At 39.8% G+C, this 24,651-nt stretch overlaps 1 protein-coding gene across 9 annotated transcripts in view; it reads left to right on the top strand.

Moving 5' to 3' along the window:
• Positions 1-24,161, top strand: part of Nalcn (sodium leak channel, non-selective) — a 317,664-nt gene extending 293,503 nt beyond the window's left edge. For 7 of the 9 annotated variants that reach the window (XM_029469212.1, XM_029469211.1, XM_029469213.1 and 4 more), the window contains 15 exons: positions 1,792-1,885; positions 2,462-2,568; positions 2,771-2,845; positions 3,577-3,696; positions 6,292-6,360; positions 7,270-7,418; positions 8,243-8,336; positions 9,897-10,029; positions 10,680-10,795; positions 12,990-13,147; positions 15,462-15,612; positions 17,123-17,275; positions 19,631-19,748; positions 20,320-20,415; positions 22,458-24,155. In XM_029469212.1, coding sequence (XP_029325072.1) covers positions 1,792-1,885; positions 2,462-2,568; positions 2,771-2,845; positions 3,577-3,696; positions 6,292-6,360; positions 7,270-7,418; positions 8,243-8,336; positions 9,897-10,029; positions 10,680-10,795; positions 12,990-13,147; positions 15,462-15,612; positions 17,123-17,275; positions 19,631-19,748; positions 20,320-20,415; positions 22,458-22,651 — 1,827 coding nt within the window. In that variant the 3' untranslated portion in view covers positions 22,652-24,155. Of the gene's footprint in view, positions 1-1,791; positions 1,886-2,461; positions 2,569-2,770; positions 2,846-3,576; positions 3,697-6,291; positions 6,361-7,269; positions 7,419-8,242; positions 8,337-9,896; positions 10,030-10,679; positions 10,796-12,989; positions 13,148-15,461; positions 15,613-17,122; positions 17,276-19,630; positions 19,749-20,319; positions 20,416-22,457 lie in introns of all 9 variants that reach the window. The other 2 variants (XM_021181515.2, XM_029469216.1) reach the window with 2 other exon arrangements.
• Positions 24,162-24,651: the final 490 nt, after the last annotated feature.

Genomic DNA, 24,651 nt, shown 5'->3' with positions numbered 1-24,651 from the left:
TATATCATTCACTGTCCCCAGGCACAATGTGTGTAGTGCCACTAACTTAGTCAACTGCCACCTTTGATGTGCACCTAATGAGCATTTCACTTCACTCAGCCTTTCAAAGACTACAATTTTAAAATCCCCCTTTGGCCCCAATACTACTCCAACCCTCAGAAAGATGGTCTCTTAGAGCAGCAGCAAGCATGTCAACCAGCCCCTCTATTTTACTTTTTACCATGTTCATAAACGAGACACTCTAACCCTCCAGTGTTCAGTTTAATATCAGGCAGAAAGAGAAAGATGTGTCCTTTTAGATGTCTTTGAACCATGTGGTGGAGCAGACACTGGGAATTCCAGAATATAGAAAGGAGCTTATCAGCACATTTACCAGAGAGATGAGGTACTGCCAGTCCAGAGTGGTTAGGGGGTCCCTGGAAGGGGCCTGGATGCAAGAGGACTTACTGAGCTCCAGAGCAGCTCACAAGCCAGCAGCATGAGTGACCCAGCATACAATGCTCAATAACAGGAACCAACTGTATAATTAACTGCCAGTCTTGAAATAGCTGTGAATTACTGAGGATTCTTTGCCTCCAACACCATAGTTATGTCCTAAAAGAGTCAGGAAGTGACAGCTTATTTGGGATTATGATGTGTCAGGCCAAACAGATGTCAAGAAGAGGTTAGAAGTTAGCAGCCACTTTTCCAGATAGCACAAACTTGATTTATTTGTTGGTTGGAAATGAAAGGTTCTAATTATGTAAGTGTGTGTGTGTGTGTGTGTGTGTGTGTGTGTGAGTGTGCATGCACACACACACACATTCATAACTCCACTTTTAGAGGATTCAACATATTCTTCTAAACTTCATGGGCACTGCACAAATATCATCCATAAATATAACATGCATGCAAAACACATAAAGTGAAATAAATAAATCTTTAAAGAAAAAAAAAAGGGGGGACAGGTGAATGGCTCTAACTAAGGCACTTCCCTCCAAGCTGATGAACCACGTTCAGTCCCTGTAACCCACATGGTAGGAAGAGAGCAGACTCTTGCAGTGTTTCTGACCTTAATATAACTCTTGCCAATTTAGAAATTAAAAACAATTTTTTCCTTCTGTACTTATACAGTCAGAAAGCACACAATTCTGAAAAACAAGCTAGGGGTGTGGTCCCTGAAGGGACAGTCGTTATCTCTACAGAGTGAATTAGAGAAAGGGAGTGAGATTCCCTCAACCTTAGTTTTCTCATTATATATCTGCCTCTGTAATGTCTAATAAATCGAATGCAGAATAATACAGTGCAATATCATTTATGTGCATTTTTGTCAAGTACTCTGCCATATAACATCTAGCAAATTATCATACTATTTGTTTCTGGAAAAGGAAAGTTCTATGACTTATCCACTAAAAATAGTTTTATAATTGTACCTATTGAACTGTTTAAAAATAAGAAAGATGTATAAAGACAAAATGCCCTCTTCCAGCAGTTATCCAAATAACTGATTGGCTACTATAAAACTAAACTAGCCACAGCTAGTATGTAGAAAACATTCTTGAGATTTTCTCAAGCCCAAATGTTACAGGTCTTCAAAGACACACCCCTGGAGACAGCTGAGTGCCCCAGGTATGCACCCATCCCTGTTGGAATACCTACCACAATGGGTTACTCATTCTGACAATGCCTTTCCAACCACTATGGTTCTTGCAGACTATTCTCTTTCAGGTCCCTACATTGGTCCTGCCTGTCAAGTCATCCGATCCACGTTGCTCATTTCCTTTTCCCTCCACTGTTTCTTTTGTTTCCAAGGGGACAGCCCTGCTGACGGTAGATCAGAGACGATGGGAAGATCTCAAGAGCAGACTGAAGATCGCACAGCCTCTTCATCTCCCTCCTCGGCCGGGTATCAAAGATGTTCTGATTTCATTCATGTTGGGCACTAGTGTTCCTGCTTCCCTAAGAACCTCAGATTTAAATTAAAATAATAATTGTGAGGCCACTAGGGGGTTGTGCATAAGTTAATATTGAAACAGACTCCAAACTGCTGATTTCTCCTTAAGGCTATTAAAATCAGCCACCCAAAGGCTGTGCTTCAGTGCTCTCCGAATAAGCCTTAATGAAAAAAAAAAACTGACTTTTTAAATAAAATATATTTGTGTTTGCCTTTTAGATATATGAGGGAAATGTACTAAGCTCCCAGAAATCGAATGATGAGCTTCTCCTTTCAATACGGATGGTGCTATGCACTGTCGTTTTGATATCCAGCACCAGCCATTCCTCCAAAGCACTTCACAATAGATTAAACTGGAAGGGAAGGCTGTAATGGGCGTGAAGGTGAACATTAAAGAATGTGAAAGAGAAGAAAGTGAACCTGGCCTTGTCTAGAGTGTCCTCACCTAAACCTTCTTTCCTCTCTCTCTCTCTCTCTCTCTCTCTCTCTCTCTCTCTCTCTCTCTCTCTCTCTCTCTCTTTCTTTCAGATAATGATGGTTTTAGAGCTAAAATGTATGACATAACCCAGCACCCATTTTTTAAGAGGACAATTGCATTGCTGGTTCTGGCCCAGTCTGTGTTGCTATCTGTCAAGGTATGGTTTTCTCCTTGAGATTTCTGGATTGATTTCACATCTCTGGTGCTTCCAGGAGCATTGCAAACATTGACATTTGTACCCTCTGATCTTTAGTAATAATAAATGAATAATAATAAGACTGGCGTATGTGCTGAGTAGCAGAGAGAGAGAAAAGTCTATCTGGTAGATGTAACTGTCACTTGTGCTCTCCTGGTTGCAGTGGGATGTTGACGATCCTGTGACGGTTCCTTTGGCAACAATGTCAGTTGTCTTCACCTTCATCTTTGTCTTAGAGGTACAGTAAAGAGTCTGTCTCTCTGGGGGAAGCTAGGGACAATTAAAAGGGAATGAGGGCCCCTTTTGATGGCATCTACTTCTAGCACCAAGCCTGCCTGTTTTCAAAGTCTTTGGTGGGTAGGTTTCACGACTAGGGCACATCCTTTCAGGGCACATCTCCTTTATGGATGTTCTGATTAACTTCATAAAGACTTCACTTTATATTTCCAATTTTTCTAACTACTGAAACACTCCTGCCTGCCTATTGTGTCTGAGTATTAGCCTGCCTAGTAACAGAGTTTGAATCTTTGCAGCCCAGGATATACCACTGCTATTCAGAGACTCAGATTACAACACTGTGTAAATATTCCAGCAGCCCAGACAATATTATCTTAAAATGTTGTCACCATGTCACATCTATTTGCCATACAATCTACTTTGAAATTCAAGTGGATTATCATTTTGCTATAAACTAGCTGATGTTTCCCAAAATACATTTTTTCACTCAAGGTAGAAAAATGACCTGCAATGACTATATGACTATTTATCTATGAATCCACAGGAAAGAGTATGGAGAATAGATATGCAGGCTACTTAGCTGTAAAATGATGTACATTTGTGATTAACTCTTTTATTATATATATATATATATATATGTACATATGTGTGTGTGTGTGTAATGATTAAATCTTATTGATTTAAACATGCCTAAGTCCTTACCCTGTGTCCCTCCTTGCTTGCTTTCTCTAGGTTACAATGAAGATCATAGCAATGTCACCAGCTGGGTTCTGGCAAAGCAGAAGAAACCGATATGATCTCTTGGTGACATCTCTTGGTGTTGTGTGGGTGGTGCTCCATTTTGCTCTGCTGGTAGGCACATCATTACACTTTACTTTAGTTGATAGTCCAGCTTTTCTCCAGTTCAAGCCATTTTCCAGTCTCTTCATTTCATACCAGCCACTCTTGGACATTACGTCAAACTCCCTAAATCCCAGCTTTGATTGTGAGAGCCCTGGGACAGGTTTGCAAATGCATACACATAGACGTGAACATATCCATACACATACACTTTTCACACAGGCAAATCCTGGATCTTCAAAGACCTAGAGTGTATAAGTCTAAAATAAGGCTCTTAAAGATAGTCTCATTTAACTCTTCATTTTACCAAAGGAGAACACTGAGGCAGAGATGACGGAACCTGCCTAAATTCACATAGCAGGCTAGAATCAGAAGACTGCACCTAGATCAGGAGTGCATCCATCATACCCCTGAAATCATATATAAGATTTATAGTGTGATCCCTAAGTACTCTTCAAGACACTATTCTCTCACAGACATCTAATAATGATTCTCTGAACCCATCAATCTTCATATGTCTGAGGTCTAGCTCCAAATCTACAGCCATGGGAAACTTGGCTAGACTTAGTCTACAGTAGTGTTTCTCAATGGAAATAAAATATACTCACTGATGTGATGCTGGCTTACAATGTATGCTCTAAGCATTACAGCAGTTTATAAGAAATACTTATAAATATCATCATCTCATTAGTGTTCTATAGTCCCAGTGATTGCTATTACCAGTGTTCCTGATTCTCCCATTGTCTTTAACAATTGAGGCATGTCAGGAAGTGTCCAGTACTCCTAGTGCCCATTTACCTAACAAAAGAGACTTGCTGTAGTATGTATCTGCAGTATTCATACACATATTGAGTGGCCTTATTTAATCAGTGATTGTCTTCAGCATTAGAAGTTGTTTAAGTTCAAGCCCCTATGTTCAGTTTCTTCAACAAAAATCTGAACATAATGATGAGCAAAACAAAGATATTCACTGAGCTAATAAACTTATAGCTTAAAAAGCTATACAGATCCTCACTGTGTGCTCACAAACCAGTAAGGACTATGGGTATGCTAGGAATGATGAAGGAGATGACAACAGTAAGGAGTGTGCAATGGCTTCATCAAAGAGGTCCTGGAAGGCATTTCCCCCCATAAGCAACCATTTACAGAACCTTTCATACACCCTTAGCTAGGATGAAAGGATGTAGGAACTGAACAAAGGCAAGTTTCTATGGCTGAAGTAGGAGCCACAGCATGTGATGATACAACCCAAGGTTTGCCGAAGTGGGAACATAAGTCTTCCTAGGACTTTGAGGTCCATGTGAAAACTATCCAGTCACCATTCCAGGGGCTGTGGTTGTCATAACTTCTAGAATGTCAAGACTTATTGTGTCTACAATAAATCCTGAACTGACATGGAAAGAAAAGGTAGAAAAACATGTTCAAACTGTGTTTACTTTATCTAGACCAATCTTACTTTATCCAGACTGAATGCTACTCACTAGATGGAAAAATACAGTGGGCCTAATCTCAAATATCTCCACAGAAGAAATTCTAAGCCATAAAAAAAGTTCCCTCTTCTGCTTGACTGCATGTGTTCTTCCCCTGGGAAGAACCTCTGGTCTGAGAAAAGCAATCCTTCTTTGCCATATTTTTCAGTGGACTGCTGAGAAGGAAAGCTTTCCTTCCAAAAAGGCTATGTGCCCACATTCTTGTCCTTGTGCCTCACCAAGGAGCTCAGTGGACCCCCTTCCCAGGGACCCATCTGGGACTGTTGTTGTTTGGCTAGGCAGCTCCTGGAGAATGTTCATGCTTTGGCATCAGCTGAATGTCACTGTTGTTATACTGTGGCCAGTGGCATCTTTGTTTCTCAGAAGAAGCTTTGTGAATCAGAAAGCACAGGGTGATCTCTGGCCCTAAGCACACATTGGAAGAGCAAACTGATGCGATTCTTAGCTGGGGGTGGGGTGCTTTTCTAAAATGGTTTGATTCATGAACAGGTAATTGAACTGAACTTAAAAAAACAACAACAACAAAACAAACAAACAAACAAAAACAAAAAACAAAACAAAACAAAACAAAACAAAAATACTGCTTCCAAGCATTGGTGTTGTTGAAATAAGGCCCAGGCTGGCCTTGAAGTTACTATGTAGTCAAGGATGACCTTAAATTTCTGATCTTCCTGCCTCCACTTCCCAAATGCAGAGACTACAGACATCACCACCACTGGGTTTACACGTTGAGATATTGAGCCTAGGGCCTCACACATGTTAGACAAGACTTGTACCAGCTTGGATATAGTCCCAACCCCACTTCATGGTCACCCTGTACATTTCTTACCCTATCCTCAAAAGAGCTTATTACTGCTTTATGTGAAATGAATTTCAAAATACAGAATTCAGTTGAGCAAAACGAAACCTAAAGTTTTGTTTGAGATTCGATGTTAAATCTAATACTTATTCATGAGTTTTTGCAGTGACCTTTTCAATTTCAGATAATTTTCTTATAGGAATTTTCACATTTTATTAAACCAATTATTCACTAGACTTCACAGAATACTTAAAATAAAACCATAACAAGATCATTTGTGCAAATTGTAAAAAAAAAAATCTTCTGTTTAAATTTCAGAATGCATACACCTACATGATGGGAGCCTGCGTGATTGTCTTTAGATTTTTCTCCATCTGTGGGAAGCATGTAAGTCTATCATGCAGAATTCTCTCAAATGTCACATAAGCATTGAGTCACTGATGCCAGCAGAACTCAGCCAACCTAGTTGATATATTAAGGAAAGTACTAAACATCCTAAGTCAAGACTAATGAATATTAAATATTGCATTGAATAAGTAGCTTAATTATCTTAGAATATGTTTCCTGTTATTTTATTAATCATATTTTCTGAGTAAACTTAATCATAAATGAAAGAAAACATGTTGAATCTGGAACCAAAAGCCAATGTCATTTTTAACATAACTTAATTTGTGTTTTTAATTTGTGTTATTACATTGAAGGTTTATAATTGATGATAATGTTTCCCTTATTCTTGGTTGATTTGTACTTCTTGTTAACATTTATACACACAAACACACACCTGTGGTGTCCATTTTTAAGAAGTATTGTTTCTTTTTTGTAATTAGCATTATTTCACATATGGATTCCATATATCCATGTAATTGGAAGGATTAACAATTGGTGGTTATTTAGCATTAAACTATTATTACATTTGGTTTTTAGGAAGTCTGTAGGAGAAAAGTAAATTTACTTGCTATAGGCCAACAATGTGTTGACTTTATAGATGTCTAGGTTGCAAAAGGAGAGGAAATTGAAGTCTAAAAAGCTTGTGTTGTTAATTTAATTAATTTCTCTGGAGTGACTGAACTGTTTGATGTATGAATAAGATTTCACAATGCCAGATGGTTTTTGAATAATATTTAGATTTAATATCTAATAGGAAACAACTTTCAAATGATGTACTTGGGAGTCAGTATGTAGCCAACCTGCTTATATATTATTCACCAGCCAGGTACTCTATAGCTTGAAATGACTGTTCTCCCACCTCCTGTCTTTCTCCATCTGCCCTGATTCCACACCCTTCTTCATCTGCAGGTGACATTAAAGATGCTCCTTCTGACTGTGGTTGTCAGCATGTACAAGAGCTTCTTTATCATCGTAGGAATGTTTCTCTTGCTGCTGTGCTATGCCTTTGCTGGAGTTGTTCTGTTTGGTACCGTAAAGTATGGTGAGAACATTAACAGGTCAGCATGTATTTGTCTTCCTATTTATTTTTCTAAGCAGATGTCTTAATAATAAAATCATGAATACAAACTTAGGTGTTTTTTTTGACTATTAAAGACTTAGGAGTGGTATAGGTAATCTGTTGGAAAATAAAATAAAATATACACATTTTAAATGACATTTTCCATTTGACAAATACTTATTTTAGAACCCTTAGGAAATGCAAAAACCAAACAAAAAGGTTTTATAATTCTACCCACTGTCAGGAATAACAACCCTTGATTTCAGTATTTTTCTACCCATGTACCTCTCTGAAATGCTATATTATTTGGGGGGAGGGGTTAAAACTGTTTTTAGATGATTTTCTTTTTCAGCAAAGTGTAGAAAGTTAGAACCTACTAAATCACTCTGCTGTGGAAAAAAAAAAAAAAAGCATTTCCAATACCTCCTCTTCCATATCATAAAAGCTTCTGCTGTTGTTCTCTTAAAAGTTAAAATGCAACAAAACATGTGCAAATGTCTCACTTGTAGGTGGTTTATTTGGCACATGGCTAAGTATCTTTCAATGACCCAAGTGGAGGAATCACTTCTTAGTACTCAGAGTAAGAAACTCAGTTGTTACAGTTCAAAGCCAATAAGTTGATGACCCTGTGGAAGTTTTGACTTGTCAGGCATCTATACTTGCAGGAAAGTGGAGATGGCAACAGAAAGGTTTTAAGCTTTGGTAACAGGAACCTGGCAACCAGGTTTGCAAATGCCGCATGTTTGGGTGGTGACCGCTAATAGTGCTTCAAGACAATGACAAATCATGAAATCTTCATTCTGTTTTCTTTTCTTAAATTAGGCATGCCAATTTTTCCTCAGCTGGCAAAGCCATTACTGTATTGTTTCGAATTGTCACAGGTGAAGACTGGAACAAGATTATGCATGATTGTATGGTAAATATTCCCTTATTATTGTTAGTGCCTCAACATACACTCATTGCACACACCAATGGTATTCTTGTTAACATCAAGACCTTATATTAAAGAAAATATTCTTCCTGTCTAGTCCATAAGTTGCACTTTGAACATTACAAGATATAAATATAAAGAATAAAATATTCACTTAACATAACCTAAGCTATTATAATCATATTTTAAAATGAGCACTTTCCTGCTTATCCTTCATAGCTTAGCAATCAAAATAAGGACATTTATTTAATACACTCATTGAATACTCACTAAATCCCTGGTTTGTCCTGGGCCATGTACAAGGCCTTCTGCAGGTCTAAAGGTTCCTCAAGGCACATATGTCATGTAGTCTGAGCCATTCTTCCCTTTGGTATCCTGCTTTCTTTCCAGTACATCTATATCATCCTTGGGTCATGGTGTTAATGCTTGCTTCTTTAGGCATTTTTGCCCACACTTAAAACTGTGGGTTATATGTTCTACAGGTCTCTACATTTCTTGTTTGGACATGTGTACTAGTTCTAGAGAGTTGTAGAGTCAACCTTATTTCTTTCTCCTTCCTCTCAGATCATAGACACCAATGATATTCTATAAACATTCTATGAGGGAGCATGCACTGTCCACATGCAACTCAGTATTGAACTACTGAAGGGTGACTAGTGCATCAGAAAAACTGCTTTACATTACATTTATTTTTACTTAATCTTAATCAATATGAATTAAATTTAAATTACCATATGGAATTAATACCTCTTGTGCTAGAAACTGTGATGTTAAACTGTTGTCAGCTGTCAAAGAACATGAGTATGTCTTTATTGTTAGTCTATCAGTTGGCACAAATATACCACATAGTAGAGTCTAGAGAATTTTAAACATGAAAAGTGGAAACCAAATTTATCCAATCAGGTATAGCCCAACAGAATTAAATAAATCCTATATAGGCTCTCAGAAGAGTGTGTGGGAATCCAGAAGACAAAGCTAGTTATCTGGTTGAGAGAAACCAGGAGAGTATCACAGACAGATTTGAATTTTAATGAGTCCCATGGAATGCAAACACTTTATATAATCTGAACTGTATACATTTCTGTAACATCTCATTTGGTGCCTCAGACTGGGGACTAGTCCTTACACAACCTGAATGTGAATTAGGTATATATAATCTACTCCATTCAAATTAATCCATTGCTTAAGTTTAAGAAAATATTAAAGTTTCTCTTTTTTTGACTTCCTAAAGTTTGACCCCAGAGTCTGTTGGTGGGATGTTAAGCTTATGTTCCAGAGGCAACCTGTTCACTTGCATTTTGCTTCTATCAATGGCAATTTAATTGGGTCATCTACAATACCAAAAGCTTATATAGCATGATGAAATACTCTTGTGGAGTTCTGCTGCAAGTGATGTGTATGTCCGACATATATGGCTTTTGCTTGATGGCTTTAAATTAACTACATCCCGTACTGTCAAGAAAATATTCATTGAGCACTATAGTCAGAAGAAATCTGTGCCCTTCCCTCCCCTCAATGCCCTCCATGTCCCCCACTGGCCCACAGGTTCAACCTCCATTTTGTACTCCAGATGAATTTACATACTGGGCAACAGACTGTGGCAATTATGCAGGGGCACTTATGTACTTCTGCTCGTTCTATGTCATCATCGCCTACATCATGCTGAATCTGCTTGTAGGTAAGAGATGTTCGTGGAATTATTTTTCCATCTCTTCAAACTCAGGTACTTGGATAATTATGTACAATTTTCAAGTAATTATCCTGGATTGCTTGGGGCGGGTGTTTCATGGCATTAATTATAAATTGTTGCCTCTCAACCCAGGAGCTGAAAAGACCTTTGAAAGGCATGGAAATGGCAGTTGATTGCAGTTTCAAGAATTGTCCTATTTATTATGCTCATTAATTCCCAAAGAGCTCTTCCCATGGATTGAGCTGAACACAAATCAGGGAGGGCTACTTTCACAGCCTTGAAACATCAGTTTGGTTTTTAAAGATATATTTTGTTCACCCAGCTGCGGGGACATCCAGGCCCAATATGACCCTTAAAAATGCCCTGGAAGTCTCAAGTAAGAGTAGGAGCCAGCTGGCATGAATGTCTAACTAGAGTGCCTTTGAGCCCATGACCCTCATGTTTTGGAAAGGCAAGTGATGAATAAATAGCTTAGTTCAAGTGAGAGACATGCCAGCTTGGAAACTGTACTGAAAGCACTTTGAAAAATTGGCTTTATAATGTGAATGATAACATTTATTATTTATAATAGATGTTTTACTTTTTCTAAAAAATGACAGATTAGCATATTTGTCTAACATCTGATTTTTTTTCCCTAGCCATAATTGTGGAGAATTTCTCTTTGTTTTATTCCACTGAAGAGGACCAGCTTTTGAGTTACAATGATCTTCGCCATTTTCAAATCATATGGAACATGGTAGATGATAAAAGAGAGGTAGGAACTGTGTGGCTTATTTGCTAACCAAGCATGCAAACCCAAGGATTCTGGGTTTGATTCCCAGCAGCACCACATAAAACTAGGTGTTGTGGTACATCACTGTACTCCCAGCACTTGGAAAAATGGAAGCAGAGAGTTGGATATTCAAGATCTTCCTCAACCTAGGGGTCGGAGGGGAGTGGGCCATTGTTTACCTGCTCAGTCTCAAAGAGAACAAATGATACATTTCAAGTATCTTGAATCTGAGAATTGGCATAGACTAAATTTGGAGCTGTCACTGTTGCTTTGCAGTGCCAGGTGTGTATGTGAAAGGTGAATGAATGGCACCTGCCTCTAATCCTACTACATGGGAGGCAGAAGTAGGAGGTTCAAGAGTTTGACAGCATTAAGTTTAATGTCAGCCTGGAATACACAAGAACTTGTTCTAAAAAGATTTAAAAACGCCGGGTGTGGTGGCTCACGCCTTTAATCCCAGCACTCGGGAGGCAGAGGCAGGTGGATTTCTGATTTCGAGGCCAGCGTGGTCTACAAAGTGAGTTCCAGGACAGCCAGAGCTACACAGAGAAACCCCATCTCAAAAAACAACAACAACAAAAAGATTAAAAAACACATGAATAAATTTTATGTTTAAACTTCTATCTTGTCCACATTATCACTCATTGTAGGAATGCAAATATTCCAAAGTCCATAAAAATCTAACGTTTGAAACACTTATGATCCTAACATTTTGGTAGGGGATATTAAACTTCTATGACTTCCAGAAGTTAAGAGCATATTGAAGATGATAGAGTGTGGATGGGCTTGGAGTGGACCCTTAGCTAAAATGGTCATGAAGGTGTAGGTAAAGAGGTGATCATTGTGCTCACATCAAGAAACAAGGAAAGTTCAGCTATATAGAGATACCTATATATAGGTATCTCTTATATATAACCTAAGAAGATCCAAAAATTGTTCAGCAAGAGTTTAGTATAGAGACAAGGAGTTAGCACAGTTGACATGTGTAAGGATCTGGAAGGTGTGGTGTGGTTGTAACTCAGGGTCTGCAAGACACAGGGTGGCCTCTTCACTGTTTAACTCTCTGTCTCTGTTAGTACTCTCTGTCCTCAAACTGGGCTGCAGTCGCTTCTGAACTTCTGAGATAGTAACTTGTGGAGGACAGGGATACATGGCCTAGTTCTTTTGTCTCATCTAGATCTATATTTGTCTCTGTGACTCTTACCCACAGGAACTTGATTTCACATGATATGTACAGGAAAGACTGCACCCTAATTAATACTGAGATGCTAATAACTAGCAAGAAGCCTTAGATATCAGGTCCATTCAAAGAGTTGGCCTGTTAGGCTGTGTTACATGGAATACAGTGATACCTTTTATAGTTTCAATGTCCAGATGTGTTTTACCCCAGAAGGAGAGCAAAGCTGAGTCCTCACTGTCTCATCTAAGTTAATCTAATCATCGAGAAGACTTACAATGAAACTACTTTTCAATGGAAGCAAAATAACAAATGCTAAGTCTAAGACCCAGATTAAGTGAGGAGAGTTATGTAAATATGCATTGCCTACTTGTAGAATGATATTCACGGTGCATGTGGAGAGGTGGGTAGACTACTGAGCATAATTAGTAAGGGATAATTCCAGAGAAAGCTACATGGATGTTGCTCACGCTCCCTAGCTCTGGAGTCAATATTATGATAACCCACAGGACAAGAGCAACAGAAAGTTACTGCTTGGTACTTCACATCATATGCTTCACACACATTATTCTCCCCAGCTTTCAAAGAGAACAGTGAGATTCTTCCTATCTGGTACTATTTATGCTGGTGATTCCTTGCCTCACTCTCCTTGGTGTTTGGATTATAAGCCTGAGAGAACCAACGTGTGAATACTTATAAAGTATTCCTCCCTAAAATAGGGAATAAAATATCCATGGAAGGAGTTGCAGAGACAAAGTTTGGAGTTAAGATGAAAGTATGGACATCCAGAGACTGCCCCACTTGGGGATCCATCCCATAACCTTCCTTTCTTCCTCTTCTCTTCTCTTCTCTTCTCTCTCTTCTCTCTCTCTCTCTCTCTCTCTCTCTCTCTCTCTCTCTCTCTCTCTCTCTCTCTCTCTCTCTCTCTCTCTCTCTCTCTCTCTTTCTGTAGATGCCTTCTTATGACTTATTTGCTGGCCCTTGTGCTCTCCTACACAGGGTGTGATCCCCACTTTCCGAGTGAAGTTCCTGCTACGGCTGCTGCGTGGGAGGCTGGAAGTGGACCTTGATAAAGACAAGCTCCTGTTTAAGCATATGTGCTATGAGATGGAGAGGCTGCACAATGGTGGTGATGTCACCTTCCATGATGTCTTAAGGTATAAACCTGGTTCCACAGCCCAGTGTCTCAGAGATTCAATGAGGCCAGAAATGAAAGGTGTGACTACAGAAGCCCATGAATTCTGTTAACAAGGATTTCAAAACCTGAGTTGCCATACTGGCATGGTTATAATGCAAGGGCACACTTTCTAGGCATGAAGTAGTTAGTCTTTCTCACTGTCCCATAATGATCATGTCTGACCACTGCCTCAGATGAGGATAGAAAGCAGTGGCCTGCCATCTGCCATTGCAGAAGGAATTGAGAAGACATGGAGAGCGTGGTTCTGTCTCTTAATTTCGGCATGAGGGTTGTGGTCCTACAAGAGTTAAGTGACTTGCTTAGGGTCACTTGGTTACATGGACAATGTGAAGCTAAAATCCAGATCTCTTGCAGGTGAGTTTGGAAGAATCTGCCCCATTTGCTCTATGGTAATTGCCCCTGTTGCTTAAAACACTCCATTTTCTGGGTGTTTTATGAGTACAAGACAAGATATAGGCTCCAACTCAGTCATTCTGAAGGACATTTGCATTAGCTTCTTAGAGATACTGTATTGAAGTCCCAGCAGCAGAAGAAGCTCATGGTTCCAGAAGTAAGAAACCTGAAGTTAAGATTAGGGTTGATCCTTGTGAGGTTCTGAGGAAGAATCTGTTCCAACCCTTTCCTGAATCATCCAGTGGCTGCTTGCAACCAGTTATCTTCAATTAAACCTCATCTTAACTAGATCTGCACAAGAGGTCACAACTTGAAGCTCTTGATAGAAATTTTAAAATATCATTTATGCTCCACAAGCCCTGTCAGGGTATAATGTCATTTGACATTGACTGCATATTATTTAATGGGTTCAAGAGAAGAATGTATGCCCCATAACAAAGAAACTAATTAAAAGATTATTTCACTATAGTTATCTCCTTCATAATAGCATGTAAAACATTATTATAAAAAGTCCTTCCCAATGTTTCCTGCAGGAGGGACTTGTGACATAGAAACTGTCTAGAACCTTTGACTGGCTATAGCTATTTTACTCATGCTGCATGCACCTGGCATAGTAAATGTTAGTTATTGCCACAAATTTGGGGGATCATTCAGGTAGATAAACTCCACTTATGGCTAAGAGAAGAAAAAGGGTCAGAGCAGCAAAGGAAGGATCTGGGAGAAATTTGCTAAAGTTGCCCATTTTTCCTTTGGATATCATTTTGTCCATGAGTAAGCTAAGGAGCACAGAAAGATGGGGCAAGATTATGTATGAATAAGAAATAATGCCATGCCTCTCAGAATGTTTATCTTTCTTCGTAGTGGTGCAGTATTTTTAGGTTGACCATGAGACACCCAGACCTACTGTTGATAGTAATAATCAGAATTCGATCTCTGGAACATAGTGGTCCATCTGATCACAAGGCACCCAGGCAAAGCCACTTATGGTGATGTTGGCCCCCTTTTTACATAATAATGGAATTCCTGATGAGTCTGGAGGACTTAGAAGCATTTTATAAAAGAGTTCAAGATTTTATTCTGCAATAGGAGGACACTTAGCAAAGAAGTGAAAGCCAATGATGCAGTATCATATGGTCACTGTGCTGTGAATTGAGCTCTAATGGTGACCTCAAGTTCAAAGTAGAGACTGTATGAGAGTCCAGGGTGCTGAGGCTAAACTAGAGTGTACATTACTACCAGATAATTCAGTATTCCTCTTTGTAATAGACCAGTCAGTCCTTCCTAGGAATTACCTGACTTTCTCTTTCTACACCAAGGTGTCAGTTTTATTTAACACTGTCTGGACCTTTGAGCCAACAGAGTTTAGCTCTTGCTTTGCATCATCTGAAACTAATTAGGAGGGTACAAAGGGAAAAATGAAATAGAAAGGAAAGTAAAATAGAACATGCATAACTCACAGGCAAGTATATTAACCACCACCAATTAGAGCCAACAAGGAGGAAGTAATGGAAGGAATACTCTTCTTTATGCACAGAACATTCCAAAGTATGTACTTGATAGCTAGAGCAGTCAAGATCACTTAGCATGGGTCTTCTGCAGCATAGGCGCTTAGATGCAGTCATTGTTCTAAGTATCTCAGTGATATTAACTTGCCAGGTTATTCAATGAGGTAAGCACCAAAACTAACCTCAGTATTTATAGAAGAGAAGATAGGGAGATCCAGAGGTAACATAACCAGGTCCTTACCCAGATGTGAGTGACATCAAACCCTACACTGTTTGTCTGGAAAGATGTATTCTCTGCATTTTGAAAAAAAAACACTCAAGGGTCTAAACACCAGATGAGTCTGACTGGTGGTTGCTGTTGTTTCCATCTTCTAGCATGCTGTCCTACCGCTCAGTAGACATCAGAAAGAGCCTGCAGCTAGAGGAGCTGCTGGCAAGGGAGCAGCTAGAATACACCATAGAGGAGGAGGTGGCTAAGCAGACTATTCGCATGTGGCTGAAGAAGTGTTTGAAACGCATCCGGGCTGTGAGTGAACCACAAGCACAAGGGCTGGGTTTTCATTCCTGTTACTGGGAGTGTGTGTGGGGGAACCTCTGACTTAAAGGAGAAAGGCTAACTCTGGATCACAGTTCTAGTGTACACAGTCCATTATGGAGGGTATGTCAAGATGGCAGGAGTTTAATCACATGATATGTGTTATGTATTCACATCATATCCACAATCAGGAAATGAAGAAGGTAAATGCATGCCTGTGCTCATCCCACTTTTCACATTTTATATAGTCCAGGACCACCTTCTTTATCCATGTACAGTGTCAGATTCTGATGCAGCCTTAACTGTTCCACCTTCAGCTCATTCTCCTCAGCAGGCTCCACCACACATTCCAATTGAATCAAATTGTATAAAAATGAAGGATTAAAAAGCAATTTATGGTTATTAAAATATTTATAATCTCCACTTATTAAACTCAATGGTATGAAATCCCAAAAATATCTACAGAGATGAAGTTTACAAAGCCACTTTTAAATTGCTACTAAAAGTTTTAACATATGGTTTATCAGTTGTTGGGTCTCTAAAGACTACCTCTCATGGAATTTTAATGATTTGCCTGCTGCCTTCTGAACTGTAAGTTTGTATGAGACTCTCACATATTAATGAATATGTACTCCATTAGCATAGACTGTGTTTCCAGTGAGTACTTCTATTAGGTAATTAACGTTTATAAATGCTTGTGACTCATACTTCACATACAGAGAAGAAAGGCACATAACTCAGTATATACTTCCTGCAATGCAATTAATGTTATGTAAGATTTGTTTGATCCTGGTCTTCAAAACAACAACACCCACTACAAAAATAAGCATTTCTGTTAGAGAAAGAAGTTCCCAAAGAAACTAAACACTCCAGCCCAGCCTCCAAGAGCAAAGTTAGCTTCTCACTACAACCTAATCAAAACATGGCCATTTTAACTCTTGTTCCATTAATCACAAATGTTCTGATCAGACCTTAAGAAGGCCTTGGCCAGGAAAGAGAGGTTGCTGCTGAACTGACCTGCCAGTAGCCTTGGCCAAGAAAAAGAGGCTGCTTTTGAACTGACCTACCAGTCTAGCCTACAAAGTTCAGAACAAAGAGTTCAAAGTTTCCTCCTCATCTTCTCAAGACCTTCTGGTGCTTAGGGTTTTCAGGAAAGTATGGAGTGGGAGGGGGCTTGCATTGATTAAATGAGCCTAGAGTAAATAAAAGAAAAAATAAAACACCCACATTAGTAAGTTTTGAATAATACATAAACTAGTATGGATGAGCATAACAAATCCAATTGTTATACAAATGAAAAAGATGGGGATGCTTCTAATCTTTAAGACTTGTATATCAATCTAATATCCTCAAAACTAGTTCAAGAACCTTACTTGGAATTTCCTAAGAGGACAGCAATCTCATAGGCCTTCAAAGAGGGAAGAAGAAACTGTGACTTGGTGGGAATGGGGTAAAGAGGTGGGCACATTTCCCCCTTATGAAAGCACAGAATTTTCCATAGAAACAACAGCAGTCATGCAGCATCATCCACAGCCTGAGAGAGAGCCAGCAGCAAGAGCGGAGCCGGTTATTCCTGAATCCTCCCAGCATTGAGACCACCCAGCCAAGTGAGGACAGCAACGCCAACAGCCAGGACCACAGTATGCAACCTGAGGTAGGATAAGTCACCCTTACCCCAATAATGTTCTGTGGGAGTTGATACTGGTCACATAGACACTTCAAATCAAGTAACAGAATTTCTCACATGACCTTTTGTTGCAAAAGAAACAAAAATAATGAGAATGTGTATATTCATATGTTTTTTATTTCTTTTTTTTTTAGGTATTTTCTTCATTTAAATTTCCAATGCTATCCCAAAAGTCCCCCATGCCCTCCCCCACCCCAACTCCCCTACCCACCCACTCCCACTTTTTGGCCCTGGTGTTCCCCTGTACTGAGGCATATAAAGTTTGCAAGCCCAATGGGCCTCTCTTTCCACTGATGGCCAACTAGGCCATCTTCTGATACATATGCAGCTAGAGACATGAGCTTGGGGAGGGGGGGTTACTGGTTTAGTTCATATTGTTGTTCCACCTATAGGATTGCAGATCCCTTTATCTCCTTGGGTACTTTCTCTAGCTCCTCCATTGGGGGCCCAGTGTTGCATCCAATAGCTGACTATGAGCATCCATATCTGTGTTTGCTAGGCCCAAGGATAGCCTCACAAGAGACAGCTATATCAGGGTCCTTTCAGCAAAATCTTGCTAGTGTATGCAATGGTGTCAGTGTTTGGTGTTTTTTTATTTCTGTGTGATGGCCAGGGAGCAAGAGCGAATGGGTCCTCAATATCCTCTTTAAGGACAGTCTTCACCCATTTGGTGTCTTAGGCTGGAGACAAAGCCTTCAACTAATGGGCCAGTCAAGATTCAAACTACAGAATTCATATACTAGAAATGGTTCACATCCTGAGTGGTTTTTGCTTGTTTCTTTTATCTAAAAGTTTAATGTTATCATAAAAGCTGAACTTGAGCATATAAATGTTATGTGCTTTAAAAAATCATGATTATCATGAAGCCCTAAATATTCCCCCCTCGGTACATCATAGAAATTTTCAGTAAACTTAGGAAAATGTAGGCACTTGGCTTTCAACATTCTTTGATGGACCAAATGCATTGGAGATTTATCTTTTCTTAGTTGGGCAGTGAGGAGCATATAGAACTCAGAAATGTTATTTGAGGATCTTCTGTCTATTAAAACACAGCTAGGTTCATTTTCAAAGTTATTCTACATGCCTACTCAACAAACAAAAAAACAAACAAACAGCCAGAATTTCCAGCATCTGGGAGAGCCCTGTGCTTATGAGAAGCAGCTGGCAGGGAAGACCTGCCCCTTTATGTGGCTGCAATAGTGATTTGATGCTAATCACATGGAGTCCATCCAACACACTGTGCAGTGCCTCCAGCTGCACACAGTTCGTCACGCAAAGAACCATACTCAGAGGAAAGGGACAAAATGAAGAGTAGGACTCCATGGCCCAGTAGAGCCTGCAAAAGGACCTGTTGTGCCATGGTACAGTTTTCTGTGGTTTGATGCTCCCAACAAGAAACCAGGAATCACTTGCCTCCTTCTATAGACTTCTATGGGAGAATTCAGCAAAAGAGGCCAAAAGGAAGACCTACAGTCATCCTGCTACAGGTTTGACCCCAAGATATCTGGAAGTGCTTTACACGAAAGAGCCAGATCAGGTTTAGACAGACACTGAGACAGGACCAATGATTGAGGGGATGTAATGATTCCATAACTCTCAAAAAGGTAGTCCAAAAATCAAGTGGAGGGAAACGCCTAATTTGGTGTAAAAACCAGGACAGTTAGGGGTTGGAGAGACACCAGCTATTCCAGAGGACCCAAGTGCCATTCCCACCACCCACATTTGACAGCTCAAAACCACCCATACCTCTAGATACATGGCATCCAATACCCTCTTCTGGTCCTTGTAGGTAACTGTACATGTATGTCACACACACAAATAAAGTAAATCTAAAAAATATGATGACTATGGTTAAGAGAGAGTTGAATTAGAGATAGAGGCAAACTGCCTTGCAATCCTCAGCATCAGCTAGTCCTGGGTTTGGGCTTCCCCAGGGCATATCATAGAGCTCTGTCCACCAAGATGCATCTTCTGGAGCTCCTGGTTCTGACCTTTAAGCTGGCAAAAGTCCATGTCCACAAAACATCCTGTCCCTGACATCCTGTCTCTCCCTATAGTGCCATTTTCCTTGCCTAATGTTCCAGCCAAGTTTAAGGAATCAGTGAAATCCTCAGGCTTGAAGGAAGTGAAGGATGGACACTCTAATGGAATGGTCGAGAAAGACACTACCTAGCTGTGACGGAGGAAAATTAAGAAAGAGCCCAAACTGTTCTATACGATCATTTTTCAAAACCCCACAAATTTGTACAAATATTTGTGACCAATTAAATATGTGTATTTTTAAGAGAAAGACCCTCAATGACTAATACTTCTCCCATGTAGACAAGCAGTCAGCAGCAGCTCTTAAGCCCTACTCTGTCAGACAGAGGAGGAAGCCGACAGGATGCAGCAGATACTGGAAAACCCCAAAGGAAGATTGGGCAATGGCGTCTGCCTTCAGGTAGGTACATCAATCATTTCTCTACCTTTTGGGGACATTTAAGAGGAATTTACTCTCTTTACTTTGGATCTTAGATTTTAATTAATATGTAAAAATCTGAATTAGTCAGCTTTCTGTTACACTAATTTATAACTTTGAAAATCCATTTAAGAGGAAGAAAGATTTATTGGCTTATTTGTTGGAGGTTTCAGCCCACACTCAGTTGGTCTGTTGCTACTGGGCTGTGATAAGGCTGTAGTGTATAGTGGGAATGTATGAGAAAGCAACTTACCTTACCACATCAGGAAACAAAGATAAAAAGATTGGCATTCCACAATTTTCTTCAAGGGCATGTTCCCAATTACCTGAGATCTCCTACTAGAAGCCACCTATTAAACATTCTACTACTTCCCAAAAGCACAAGTTAGGACCAAGCCTCCAATACCCGGGCCTCTGGGGAACATTTCAGACCCAAACTGGGTGTGTATCTGATTATTATAGACAGGGGAAACAATGAAATGTATTCCCTTATCAGAAACATTCTCCTCAAAGTAACTTCTCTAAACATAACTATATTGGCCCTCATTTGCAGCTGCCATCGCTGAGAAGACGGCACCTGTTAACAAAATGAGCGGTTACAGCCAAGATCCAGAAAGAGAGGAGGAAGAGGTTTCCAAGGGCTTCCTGGGTACAGTCAAGGCATTTCAAATATGGGCAAAATGTATCTAAGAAGGAATGGGTAGATATGATCTTCAGGAATGCCATGGAGTTCTCAGAAAAGGCTCAGGTCCCACTTTATTCCAAGCATGCTGTGTATCACCACCCTGACATGAGCAGTGGTGGTAAAAAGCCTCCATGTAGCATTGACCACTGTATCCCAGTCACTACTCCAGGGTATGACCCGGCTTTCTTCATTAAACCCTCACAAGTCTATTCATTTTCCACATTACACTGATTTAGTAAGAGAGCTTTCTTCTGAAGGAATGGGAGGTACCAGAAGACCTGGATGACCTCATGAAGGGACACTGAGCAATGAGGGAAGAACAATTCTACACACAGTCCAGTCTCCTCTCTGTTGAGATGTGAGCCTATGGTAAAATAGAGCTTCATTCTCTCATTTAATCACTTGCAACTTCAGTCCCAAACAAGTGAGATTGGGTGATCCTGAAACATCTTCTGCCACTTGTCCATTCACAAAGCAGATGGAAGAGCAATTTACATTCTGAAGCTAAAAGTGTGCCATGGATCTTAAAGCCACCAGTAAGGAAGAACCTGAGTAGGGATCAGAGCAAACATATCTTTTGTCTGGTCTCAGCAAAGCCAAGAGAGATAGGAGGTTGAAGGGGTTTGCAGCTCCATAGGAGGAACAATATGAACTAATCAGTACCCCCAGAGCTCCCTGGAACTAAACCACCAATCAAAGAAAACACATGGAGGGACTTGTGGCTCTAGCTGCATATGTAGCAGAGGATGGCCTAGTTGGTCATCAATGGGAGGCGAGGCCCTTGGTCCTGTGAGGGTTCTATGCCCCAATATAGGGGAATGCCAGGGCCAGGAAGGGGGAGTGAGTGGGTTGGTGAGCAGGGGGAGGGGGAAGGGGATAGGGTATTTTCAGGAGGGGAAACTAGGGGAAAATGTAAATAAGGAAAATATCCAATTAATAAAAGAGAGAGAGATAGGAGGCAAGCTTGAGTAGGTGCTAGGGCCTCAGTGTGAAAATCCTTAAATGACAGACTGGGAAGTTTTAACTTCATCCTATAGCCAATTAGGAGGGAGACACTAAAGAGTTATAAGCAAGAGATGACATTTGTAACCTAGGTTTTAGGAAGACTGATGGGGTGGCAAGTCAAGAGCCACTTGTCTCTGGTAGTGTCTGGAGGCAGATGACAGGCTACAGAATATTATAGCAGGCTGGACACAGGTGATAAGGGCATGGCACACTCTGCCAGTTCAACACTACAGGTCAGATATGAGAGATGAGCTTGGAAGAATGTCCCTCCTTGGTATTCACTTACATGGATGACATTTACAGTTGTGCTTGTCTATGTCACCTCAATGTCAAATGTGGTGACAAACACAGAGACAAACTACCAGAATCAAACTAAGGGGGGGGGTGTGGCAAAGGGGAAGTAAAAAGAATATTTCTAGGAGGCACCAGGCAGCACACTGTGCACTTTGTCAGGTCATTTCATTAGCCCACCTTAAGTCTCTCAGCACTACAGTGAGGTTATTTGCATTGTCTTCATTTTACACAAGAGAAAATTTAGGTTCAGACACATGCAATTGTCAGTGACTTCATATCTGCAGGTTACATATGGGATGCAAGACCAGGTCGGCTTTCCACACCTGCCCCTGACCCCATCTCTCCTTACCTTAAACTATACTACCAATCTTTTCCTTTGTTTTCCTAATGAACATCAGCTTATACATACCACTACAACACTTCCATTTTACACAAATTGTAGCTGTTTGTAGTTTCTTCTTTCCTTAAAATAAAGGGAACCTGCAGTATATTTTCCCAAGAACTATTACTTGCCACCCTTGAACAAAATTTATAGAATGATTGGAAAGAATCAACTAAAACTATTGGGAAAAATCTTACTTATCATCTGGAGATAGGATTTGGGAGCCAAAAGCACTACTGCTTAGAGTATTATGATTTTCCAGGAATGGCTGAAGCATGCTGGAAAAAAAAACTAGTTGATAATGGGACTCTTCTCAATTTCACAGCCCCCAAACCAATAAGCCATTCTGTATCTTCGGTTAACCTACGGTTTGGAGGAAGGACAACGATGAAGTCTGTGGTGTGCAAGATGAACCCCATGCCAGACACAGCTTCCTGTGGCTCTGAAGTTAAAAAGTGGTGGACCAGACAGCTGACCGTGGAGAGTGACGAGAGTGGAGATGACCTCCTGGATATTTAGATGGGAAGCAAGGCATAGGGAGTTCCAGGGTGAAAACTATAGCTAATAGCTTCTTTCATCATTGGGAGAGAGCAAACTGTAATTGCTAAACACTAAATTCCACCCAAGCATGGGATTTTCAGAATTGATTTTTGTTCATTTATTGGAATGGTCTCTCAGAGTATGATTTTTTGGATTATTGTCATGTATTAAAGAAAATGTGGGGCTTGGGAGATAAGTCAGTGAAAGAACTCTTGCTCAACCTGTGCCAACCCCTATGTTTGAATCCCAGAAATACAAGGAAAGAAAGAAAATATGTATAAAGCAGTATTGATAATATTAGAAGCTGCATCAACAGTAGAGTATATTATATATTCATGTATTCTGTCTGTGTAAACTAAGCTGCATTCATCTGCACTCTTATATGTTATTACTACCCCTCTCAAAGAGTGCTGAGCCCAAACTGGTTCATATTTATAGTACAGGAGTTATAGCTATAGTTCACCTTTTTCCCCATATCCAATAGAAATATTTCCCTTGGGAGAAATTATTCATGATTGATCTGAAAAGGTCAGTACTGTGCTTGTGCTAAAACAATAGCAGCTTCAAAACTACAGATTCTGAAGTTTTTAAAAGCATATTCTTTTTCTTTGTGTTTTTTTTAATGCCTAATGTTAAAAAAAAAAATCAGGCCCATTTTATTTCTGTTTTCAAGTACTCCAATGAAATTGTCGCCTGCTTCCAAAAAGTTATGTGTGTGGGTACCATGCAAAGGGATTGGCTACAGATGTATTGGTATATAACAAACTTGTAGGTGTATTACTTCATGAACTCGATGAGATGAAAATGTCTTGAAATCTTTAAAAATCCTTTAAATAACTCAGTTTAGAAAACAGAATAGACGTGTTAGGGTCAACTTGGCTAAAAGTTTACACTTGAGAGATTATTGTGAACTTCATGGCTTGTCCTTGCTGTAGCCATTTTGCTATGAATGAACAGGAATATTATGGGTTGGCTTTAATACACATTTCTATGCTAGATTCAAAATAATTTCCCTGCTCCCAGGATTAACTATTGAAATAACAGAAGGGTGCAAAAACTTCACTCTAAACCCCATTGGAAATACAACGTAATTGTGTATTTTCCCACATGCCAATGGTCCATGTCCTCTGGGAATAGTGGATATACAATACTTTTGGAAAGCACTGATGGACCCTGGCTGGGGAGGGTCTCCCTTGAGTTATCAATTTCATATCTGATAATCAGATTATTTTAAGAGATTGTGTAAAAATTCCCTGATGCCTAGGTTGCTTTATAATATCCTTTTCTCTATTTAACCTTGCTTAAATAGCCAAACATCACATCCTTCCTATACAGAAGTAATGTGCCCATCTACTGCTTATATGATTACTTGTGACTACTAGACAATAGGCAATTCAAGTTTGTGCAGCCAAGGGGAATTTTTATTGGGTTTTATGTTTGTTCAGAATTTGATTTTTGAATATAAAAACAAAATAAAAATCTGATTTGTAAAAGAATTTATTGAGACCTAGTCATCATATTAAACCCTTTCTTTGTATGTGTGTATGGGATAGTGCATACTGTAGCTGACATTTCTCAAACCCGATATGGAGTATTCAGTCCATACTTGGTTGGCAGAATTTCTGTCCCTAGTAACCCCCTAAGGTCAACTCCCAGAGTCAGAATATTCATCTGCAAGGTTGTGCTGACAAGACTGGATAAACATCACATGCCTTCCAAGTACATGGTGAAGCAGAAAACACAATCATAGCCAGAACATGAGTTGGCATTAGTGCTGAAAGAAGTTTAAAAAATTATTTTTTATTGGCTCATTACATTGAGAAATACAGCTTCACGTCCACTAAACAGTGAGCCCTACCCGGAATGAATATGCAGGAAAGTGTCACCCTTACTCATTTTCTTATGAAGCAAAGACAGACTATCAATGCGTTCAAAGCCACAGCACCCTATACATCCAGTTAAGCCATCACATACCTCCT

This window comes from Mus caroli, chromosome 14 (assembly GCF_900094665.2).
Source record: "Mus caroli chromosome 14, CAROLI_EIJ_v1.1, whole genome shotgun sequence".
Taxonomy (NCBI): Eukaryota; Metazoa; Chordata; class Mammalia; order Rodentia; family Muridae; genus Mus; species Mus caroli.
The sequence above is the reverse complement of the archived record's forward strand: the minus strand, read 5'-3'. Positions and strand labels throughout refer to the sequence as shown.